Source organism: Vigna unguiculata, chromosome 3 (assembly GCF_037176805.1).
Source record: "Vigna unguiculata cultivar grain cowpea cultivar isolate G323 ecotype 2 chromosome 3, ASM3717680v1, whole genome shotgun sequence".
Lineage (NCBI taxonomy): Eukaryota > Viridiplantae > Streptophyta > Magnoliopsida > Fabales > Fabaceae > Vigna > Vigna unguiculata.
Window position 1 is genome coordinate 67,007,829 of NC_140794.1, and position 10,630 is coordinate 67,018,458.

The 10,630-nt window shown below is 30.7% G+C and overlaps 1 protein-coding gene across 1 annotated transcript; it reads left to right on the forward strand.

Annotated features, from left to right (window-relative positions):
- The first annotated feature begins 1,935 nt into the window (after positions 1-1,935).
- Positions 1,936-3,610, forward strand: LOC114176276 (MYB-like transcription factor EOBI). The gene is made up of 3 exons (XM_028061258.2): positions 1,936-2,283; positions 2,465-2,594; positions 2,682-3,610. The coding sequence occupies exons 1-3, from the start codon at positions 2,133-2,135 to the stop codon at positions 3,343-3,345; spliced, it is 945 nt and encodes a 314-aa protein (XP_027917059.1). The 5' UTR covers positions 1,936-2,132; the 3' UTR covers positions 3,346-3,610.
- The last annotated feature ends 7,020 nt before the right edge of the window (positions 3,611-10,630 follow it).

A 10,630-nucleotide genomic window follows, 5' to 3' on the forward strand; every position in this document is an offset into this window, starting at 1 on the left:
CGTATCATTTTCTAATGTGTAGATTATTTAACATGACATAAATTTTTCACTATGTTATTTACATTATTACATTATTCCTGTCTAAACTATATCAGTACAAATTTTAACAAATATTGGATTATATTAAGAAAAAGAATTAAGGGACAATATTAAATCAAGAAATATAATATTCAAAAGTAATATAAAACCCTTATTTTTTATTTATATTTTTGTAAGTTGTATTTTTATTACCTTTTACTTGATCCCCAGAGGATAGTTGAAGAGGAAGTGTTGGGTACAGATGGACCAGTTCCTAGTCAGAACCTGCTTTATGCAACTTAATAAGAGCATCAGTTTCACAAAGAATGTTCCTTGGTGCAAGGTCCCATCAACCATCATAAAAAAAACCCTATTCTTTTTCTCTTTCAAATACAAAACTGGATCTATATCATATAATTTCCTCATTTTCATTTCTGTCAACACTGTTTTCTTTCTCTCTCAACTGGAATATTTCAATTCTAGTTGAATTAACGTAAAAGTTGCGAGAGAACAAACTTTCTTTCAAGGTGCATTGAAAATCCACCAATTCATAAACCAAGTGTCTACAAATAATAACTCATCTTTGGTCTTTCTTACAGGGGAAAGTTACCTGTTGTTTGGGAAAAGGTGAAAAAAAGCATAAATATTTTATCTATTTATTATTGTATTCATCTTATTCATACTCCTTTATGTTTCTTAAACAAGGCAAATCTAGCGTAATGCAGTGATTTACGTAATAAAAATGTTACATTCAATTTTGACAAAGACAGTGAGGTAATCTTTAAAAAGCCATGATAGAAAAAACGAACAGATTGAGAAAAAAAAAAAAAAAAACTAAAATGAAGATGAAAAATGGTCCCTGGAAAGGTGGTAAAAATTCAAAGGGTAGTAAATGAAAATTTGATTGCAGCCGTCCTAGACGAGGCACATGAGAGAACATGTATAAATCTTGGGCTTATTTATTTGCACCATTATAGTGACACAGAGTGTGAGAAATTTTCATTTACTCCACAGTACTCTATAGTCTACTTTCACTTTCAATGCCTCAGATTAGTGCCTGAACTGCTCGGTAATATAACCAATATTAAATCCATATTTATTAGCAAACACTTCATATTTAATTCCCTAAGCGTTCAAGATTCTTAAGCGTGTCTTGTTTATTACTTCCTTCATGCTTGTCACTAAACAAGGACATCTCATGCCATAACTTAGTATATGGGTCTTCGATTCATACAACTCGTTCAACTATTCAGGCCATTTAACTCAAATTGCTTCCATTAATCAGAGTAGTAGAGAAGGTTTCATGATGTGGCTGAGATCGAATCAGAAGAAGAAATGAACAAACTCATCAATAAACTTGAAGTTGAAGAACTATATTAGTTTTTGTTAAGTCGCGATTTTAAATCCAACTCAATCTTACAAGATTGATTTTTAAGATGAGATTTACATTTATTTATATATTATAAATTGATCTTATCTTTTCGATTAATGTATGATTTCCACATTCTTTGCGCGAATGCTTATACATCAGAATGAAACTAAACATTCATGAATGATCCAATAACAGATGAAAAAACATTAATGATTTATATATTGATATTTTTGAACCCACATTATTTTCACTAAAAGCAAAATTATACCAAATTTTTTGAGGAAGATATTTGTGTCAGTAATATGAACACAAAAAGAAGAGAGGTGAGTGGTGATGAGATGAGAGGAGAGAGTCCGTGGTCAGACAGAACAACTAAAGTTAAGATCGAAAGTGTGTTGTGTGAGAGCATTGGTACGCACGCGCACACAAGAAAGGAGGAAAGAAAGTCAAAGTGTGATACTTAGAAACTACAATTAATTATGCTCCAAATTACTACACATTTTGAAGTGTTGTTACTTAATTAATCATCTTCTCTCTCTCTTCCATCCATCGTTTTCCCTTTCTCCTTCCGTATTTATAAGAACCTCACCCTTCTTTATCTCCCTTGTAACAATCCAATCCAACACAACTCAACTCCCTTTTCTCTCCCCATCTCAATCTCCAAACTCAACACAACACAACCTATTACAAACAAAAAAACAAACAAACCTCTTTCTTTCCTTGTTTCTTGTTCCACTCATCAATGGATGAAAAAGGAAGAACAACAAGCCTTTTGAGTGAGGACGAGATGGAGCTTCGAAGAGGCCCTTGGACCGTCGATGAGGACCTCACTCTCATCAATTACATTGCCACTCACGGCGAAGGTCGCTGGAACACCCTCGCCCTCTCTGCAGGTATATCTATCTCTTTCTACCTTTATAGATATATGCGTATAAAATTCATGAATTTTGGTTGGTGGTAATTGCTCGGCCGCACCCACTTCTGAAAAAAGGGAAAACAAAATTAATTCATGCTCTTTGCTTTACCAATCTGAGTAATAACTTATATAACCTTTCTCCGCTCATAATTTCATAGGGCTCAAACGAACGGGGAAGAGTTGCAGATTGAGGTGGCTCAACTATCTTCGTCCTGATGTTCGACGTGGAAACATCACGCTCGAGGAACAACTTTTGATCCTCGAACTCCATTCTCGCTGGGGAAACCGGTAATTATTAATCACCCCAAACATGCATGCATAAACTGTTCAACATCAAATCAAGGATCTTCACAATTATTGTCTTATTTATTTCAGATGGTCGAAAATTGCTCAATATCTGCCTGGTAGAACGGACAATGAGATAAAGAACTATTGGAGAACTCGTGTCCAGAAGCATGCCAAACAACTCAAATGTGACGTCAACAGCAAACAATTCAAGGACGCCATGCGTTACCTCTGGATGCCCAGGTTGGTGGAACGCATTCAAGCAGCTGCAACTGCAACCGCAACCGCCTCAGTCACCACCAACGATGCGTACACCTCTGAGAACAACCTTAAAAACAACCACATGGAGGTTCATAATAATCTCAAGGAAAAAATGGGATTCATCGAACCTTCACCACCCATGAACAACGACTTCGTGGCTTCCTACGTCATGCAAAGTCACACCCCAGACAACAGTAGCACGGCTTTGTCTTCATCGGACTCGTTCGGGACTCAAGTCTCCACAAAATCTGATCTCACTGATTATTACAGCGTTCCGGTTAGCAGTAACAATAACAACACTGCTACTCCTGCGGATTATTACCAACCCTCTCAGATCAATTGCATCACAGGCACACCCGGGTTTTTCCCTCCGGGATTGGATTTTCAATCCCTAGATCCCTGGAACCTGCAGAATGGGGACTCGTCTGACAATTTTTGGAACGTTGAGAACATGTTCTTCTTGGAGCAACATCTCATGAACGACAACATGTGAAACATTGGAAAATCAAAAAAAAAAAAAAAAAAAAAAACTCAGATGCAATATTCTTTAAGTAAGTTTAGCGCTGTATTTTAATTAAAGTTAAAGTTATAACGTTTATTGAAGTGAAACTTTAATTTTAATTGAATAACAGCACTAAAAATAGGAGTTGTTTTCAAGTTGTACTCTTTTACAGATACCAAGAACAGGGTTTGATTGTGAAATATGGAGAGGTGGCAGTAGAAAAAAAAAATAGAGACATCAAATAAATAAATTAGTACCTAGGTATACAGAATCCATGATGATGGAGGTGTTATCTGAAAATTGTGGATTACAAGAATAGAGAAGGAATTAATTATTTTTCAGCTTATTAAAAATAGTTGGGTTGTTTTTTCATTTTTATTGTAATGGTGTAAGTTGTTGTTTTCTTTATAGATGATTTCATTCTTTGATACTATTATTAGCCTTGTTCTGTTTTAGTTAAGTTATTGGTTTTTGATTCGATTCTCATTCTCATTTTCATTCCATGGCTTTGTTTAGTAGGTAGCTAGTGAGGGCATTGTAGATGGAGAATGGTACAAAATTAAATAATAATTTAAGAAGAAGCATACTTTTTGATTTTCTTGCCTACAAGTGTTATTATATTAGATTATGAGTAATCCCACTCTTGAAACCTTGTCCACGGGACCTGAACCAGCCCCTATCTTCCAAAGTTTCTAGATTGCTAAAGAAAAGGTGAGAAAGTATTGGTAATTTTTTAGAGTGTTATTGGCTGAAGTTGGGCATTATTAGGGAAATTTTCTTTTCTAAAGTTCCAAAATATGCCCCCAAAGTACGACCCCAATAACCCTAAATCTTCTCACGCTTGTTGCCTTTCGTACGGACATTATTATTTTTTTCATCCCCCTCCAATCCCTCATCAAAACTTCTTCATCGGTAATATCACACTTTCACCACTCAACTTTAATCTATTCTTCTCTTAAATACTTCGTTAATAGGTCCCTCCACTACACGTGTCACCCAACAAAACTCCCAATACGAACTTTTCTTATCAAAATATCAACTCTTTTTATTATCAAATTATAAAACCTTATAATAAGTGGCTAAATGGGGTGGAATCTGGGAATCAATCCGATTCATCATGGAGTCTGGTTGGATTGAAATTTTTTATAAATTTTAATATGGATTGATTTTTGACCCGATTAACTTAAAACCGACTTACTCAGATTGAACCTGTGGTCAGCTGGGTTGACTCACCAACCCGCAAATAAAATATCACATAATTATTTTTTATTAGGTTGAGCTTTATACTTGGGTTATATTATGTTGTTTTTTTAGCCAACACATAGATAATTTATATTTTTGTAATTTTGGTTTGTATTTGGATTGTATTAAAGTTTATTTAGATTTTAATTAGAATTAAAATTTATTTTTTATTGAAAAAATAAATATTTTTTTAATTAAGTAAGTCCATGAGTCAACCTGTTTAACCCATCAACTCGTAATAGGTCAGACCGTGTTCAAATTTTTTTGACTCACTAATAAATGAGCCGGATTAGATTAATTCACTAAATGATCAATCCGTAATGAATCGAACTAAATCGGATCGGATTATCCGCTTTTGACAACTCAACCTTATAATAACTTTAGCTCTTTAGATGAAACGAATAAAACTGTGTCTTTAGTTTTTTTTTTCTATGAAATAATTCATGTCTTTAAATGAAAAAATAAATAAATTTAACTATAGTTGTTACAATTTTAGTTATATTTTGGAATTCCTCGAGGTGGGTCCCGGGAATTGAATGCCACGGTGAAGTCCGACGTGGATATCGCGTGGGTTCCACCTGGCTTGACTTAAAAGTTGGAAGTCGCTTCCCCTGGTCCCACACATCGAGATTGATTTTCAATTTGATTTGAATTGCATTTCCATTTGAATTTGCATTACGGGGTAGAAAATCAAATTCGGCACTGAGAATAAAATTAAAGTCTTGTTTGGTCCGCACGCTTTTTATTTTTCCTTCTTTCTTTCTTTGTGTTGTGGAGTCCAGTTATACAATACTTTTTCTACTTTCAACTTTTCTCATTTCTCTACTCAACCCTAATACGTTTCTCATACGTATAAACCATTCTCTTCTTTTTTTCTAAGCAAAATACAACCCTCATTCTTATAATTCATCTTTTATTTTATTTTTCATACTAAAAAAGGTTAAGTACTAAAATTCGCTTCTATTTTCCTTTTGAGGGGTTAATTTATTTTTAATTATACAAATTAAACACGTATTTAGAAAATAAGTTTTCATTAAATTATTTATTTTCAGACATAACAAAACTTCGTAAACATTTAGACTTTTTTTTTCATTGAGTGGATGTAAGCAAAAGAAACATGTTTAGTTTATATCTATTTATTATCAGGTACCCAGGATACAAAATTATGTAAAAGAGTTTCTCTAATATACGATATATGTGGACAAATATAAAACGTGAAAAAGGTTTAATGTTTTATCTAAAAAATTAATTATGTGTTTATATAAAATATCATCCTATTGTTATTGTAGTTTTAATTGTTGTTAATATTTTCACATAACATTGCTCTGTTACTCTGGAAAAATACATTTTTGGCATATTTTGCATTCTTCAAATAAACTGTAATGAAGCTTCAATAATTCAGATTTGACTAATTCAGATTTTGGATAATATATTTTTAAACACTATTTGGATTATTTTTGTGATAAAATGTATTTGGATACAAAAAAAGTTAAAAAGAGTGATTTCATTGTTTTCAAATACAATAGTTTTATGAACATATAAATCATAATCTTCACTATATGAATTCAAAATAACTTAACCCATAAAAATCAACAAAAACATGTGTTAACATTAATAACAAAACTCAGTAAATTATTCTGGCTGAAAATACTCTTAACAAACATTCATTTAAACATCATAAATTGATATTTTTATTTTTTAATTTTTTTAATTATATAGTAATTAGAATATTCCATATAATTATACACCTTTACATCATTTTTTTTTTTGTTTTCTTTACATTCACATAGGTTAATTTTCTCTTCCAGATAATTTACTTTCTTTCTCTATCGTATAAACACGCGCTCATCCAGTACAAACTGAAATAAACTACGTTGAACTTTCTAAATATTGGGTGTAAATTTTTGAACTTGTGACTTCAAATGAAGTGACACTGAGCACTACATAATAACTATATATTAAGTATAATATTTCTTATGTTATATTTTACGTATTTCGATTTATATACAATTTGAATCAGCTGTAATTTAAGTTATGTGTATCACGAATCATAGGTGAGAATTTCAACCTCAACTTCAAGTTCAAGTTCAACTGTTGCGGCTGCAAGTGCTTGGTTTCAGCAATATTTTATTTACTTTTTATTAAAAAACAAGAATAAATTTAAAAAGAAGAACACGTGGGAACTTGTAAACACGCACACCAAAGCTTTGTTATAGGCACGCGCCCTACACAGATTCCCGCCGCCACTCTTCGCCCTTTTTCATTTTCTAAAAAGCGTTTCTTTTTTCTAATTACTCACACCACAAAATACATTTTTTTTTCTTCTTTTAATTACATTATATTAATAATCTATATTTTCTTTTCCACAACGTTATTATTTGAATCTTCGGAACTATTTTGGTGGCTGCTTCAGAAAATTGGGCCAAGAGAGACCAAGAAAAAGTCTTTTCCATTTGCTCCCTTAGCAGAGACGGACCTAACAGTAATGGGATTAATCTCACTTTTACAGTTTATAATATGTGAATAATGAATTATAATGTTTTTGCATAAAAATGAAATATTAAAACTAATCTTACAGAATAATTATTATTGTGTTGATATTAATTGAGTGGTGTTGGGATTTTTGTTGTGGGAGACACTAACAAATCAACATCATTAAACCCAACACCTCTTTTAACCATAATGAGTGGTACGTGGGAGCCAGAGTAAAACAGCACAATTTTTCATAAACATTGTTGGTGCAAAGTAAATACTAAAAGGGTCCTTTTCATTGGTCGTTGATTGCGTGAAGCATTGTTGAAAATAGGTTGGAGAAACATGGTTGCAAGTTTTTTTTTTTTTTTATAAAGGCTAACTCCTCACAACCACATGTTGGTTGTGTACAAAAGTGAATGCTCATCTTGTAATTAGCCTCGAAAATATACATAATTTATTTCCAATCCGTAACTAAAATCTTCATGCTTCTTTTGTCCTTCTACTTAGAGTAAATACACCTTTTCTGCTTCTTTTTCATTCTTATCCAACACAAATGAAACCAACGTCTCTTTTTTGTTACTAATTAAGATGCGAAACTAGGATTTTGAGTATGTCTAATGCTTAAATCACATAAATGCAAATTTCTAATCATCATCACACCCTGCTAATTGAAGTATAATCATTTTATTCACTGCGTAGGGAGTTAGAATTTCTCATTAATCAGCTTCAAACATCAGCAAGGTATACAACATTTTTTGAAGAAATAAAAATGTGACGAAAACTTTCAGGTGTGGAGTTTGAAATTTCAAATTAAACAGAAATGAGTACGGTAAATAATAAGTTATAACCGGGTCAATTTTCCTATAAATTAATTACTAATCGTCTTTTGAGAGAGAATTATAGAAAAAATATAAATCATTAAGACACGAGTTTTATTCTTGTTGTGTCTTCTTAATGATATTAAAATTAATAGTTAATCTCAGTAACCGACTCATACAAGTACAATATGTTTTTTATATCGAAAGTTTTACTCACATTGATTATTGGTAAGCATATTCTGTTAAGATGAACAACAATATAGAAATGGGTACTAGTAATTGAAAATGTTTTTGCTAAAAGAGAAGTGTATCAGTGTGGAAGAGTCTCACATTTAAGGGAGAGATTGATATGAATTCAAGTGTGAGTATAAGTTTCACATTCTACAAATATAAGAAAGTTGATCATCATATAAGTATGAAGACCTGTAATTTATTGTTTTAAGATTTTGAGTTAAGAGTGATCTCAACTACTTATGTGAGTTGAATTTGAGTCTCATTGATATATCTTCCTATTGAAGTTCCTCTTTGAATAATAAATATTTTTCCATTACAAATAAATTTCATTATTAACCCATACATGTGTATATTAGTGAATAATGAGTTTATTTCTCAAATGATACGATTATAATATATTTGTGGTTAGATAACAAGTCTAATTGTTTAATTAATGTCATATTTTATACAAAAAATTTATTTAACATTATTTCATGATCATTTGATAATTTATATAAAAATAAAATAGTTTTAATAAAAGTTAGTTTTTCATATTTTTAAAAGAAAAAATAAAGAATAATAATGAAAAACTGTGTAAAATAGTAATTAAAAAAAAAGTGATATCAAAATAACAAATCTTATTTTTATTCACGCGTCGAGGTGTATTTTTTTTTTTTTCGGCACTAAACGTGTTTTCGAATCGTTATTCTCCTATTCTAAGACAATCCTGAATTACTCGTATAATTAGTGGAGCATAATTAAAAGAAAAAAAAAATGGGCACGATGGTATGCGTGTTAGTTGGGTACAGCAGCAGGGGACACGTTTTTCGTCTTCTTAAGCTTTGGATAAGATCAAACATAAACTTCTATTACGTCATCAATTTTTTTGTTCATCACTATTTGTTTTAGTTAATGCGTGGTTAACTGTTGTTGTTTTCTCAACTGTTGTCTCACATTCAATATATATAAAAATAAATAAATTTAAATTATGATCCTATATTATAATACAGAAAAGCATGCTCTCTAGCTAAACTTAGTTTATAAGAGACCAAGATTGAATAAAATGTATTCGGTTCATATATTCCTAATTAACGCAGAGTGTTTGAATTAGGCTTCAGCAAAAAAATTGTAAAATTTAAATTTGACAAAGAAAGAAAATGAATTATATAATAATTTAAAAAAATTGAATTAAACATCTGGTTTTTTTATTGTTTAGTTAACCTTTACATAATGCCACGACAACTAATTGACACACAAATGATGTAAAGAAGTTAAAATAATTGGAAGACGAAGAAGAAGAAGTAACAGTTAAATTTGAAGTATTAATTCTTCATCCAATGATTAAAGATTACTAATTGTCTACTAAACAAATAATTAGATATTAGTGGTTTGACTAGAAAGAGTAGAAAATATGGCGTAATAACTTTAACACATAAAACACGAGTGAGGTAGAGTGCATAATTATATAACGTAAAATGTTTATCTAAAACCATATCACTGCTTACGTAAGATATTATTAAAATTAAAATCATGTGAACACTTTTTTCTTCTATACCTTTGGCTGCATGCGTTTCTCTTGCTCTAAAGATTCAACCTTAAATTTATATTGTTTTCAAATATTAACAACTCATAATTATTTGACACCAGAATAATAATAATATACTATATTAACATTATAAAAATAAACATAAATAAAATAAGTTTTTTAAAGTATTAAATGGAAGTAAGAGAAAGTTGACCATCTCTAAATATCGCTGCCTTAAAAAAATAGTTGATGAAATATTAAAAAATTGAAAAGTTAAGTTTGAAAATCAATAAAAATTATGAAGGGGGAGTATTGAAATTAAAAGAAGCTCTCATAAGTCGAACTATTGAAGAAACAAACCAGCAAGAACGGCCCACCACAAACTCTGGGCCAAAGGCCCAATACATAACAATGCTATAGCATAGAAGATCAAACAATTTTTCTTTGCTTAAAGATAATCTCCCAAATACGAAATTAATTATCACAACTAATATCATAAACATATAAGATCTATTTGGTCTTTGCTCACACGAAATAATTGTCGAACATAAATCACACATTTGCATGTTAGTAATTTAATTATTTACAGGTCACAGGTTTTACCAATTTAAAATACTACAATTATATAACTCATAACTATACTAAATATGATATTATTATTATAAATTACACAATTATGATAGAACTTGAAAATTAGTTCCATATTTATCCTTGTTGCTTAAATGCTTTGAAAAAAAAAAACAATAAACTAGCTAAATTTAACCTCTGTAAAACTTTTGGCTCCAAAAATACTTATCATTAAATCCAATGTTTAAAACAAAAGCTTATAAATAAGGACACCAACGAATGGATAACATTAGTGGAGCTTTTGGAAGATAAATGAATTATAAATCAAAAAAGGATAATATGCACAATTACTTAAAAAAAGGGTGCAGAAAGAAAATAGAAGGATGTAGGAAGTAAAGCCGAGTTTTAATCAGTGAAATAGTTTGAATTTAGTTTA

Bases quoted from the DNA above. Each gene is read 5' to 3' on its own strand.
- LOC114176276 (XM_028061258.2), top strand. From the start codon at position 2,133: ATGGATGAAAAAGGAAGAACAACAAGCCTTTTGAGTGAGGACGAGATG. The intron at 2,284-2,464 runs GTATATCTATCT...ATAATTTCATAG, and splicing joins CACCCTCGCCCTCTCTGCAG to GGCTCAAACGAACGGGGAAG. The intron at 2,595-2,681 runs GTAATTATTAAT...TATTTATTTCAG, and splicing joins CATTCTCGCTGGGGAAACCG to ATGGTCGAAAATTGCTCAAT.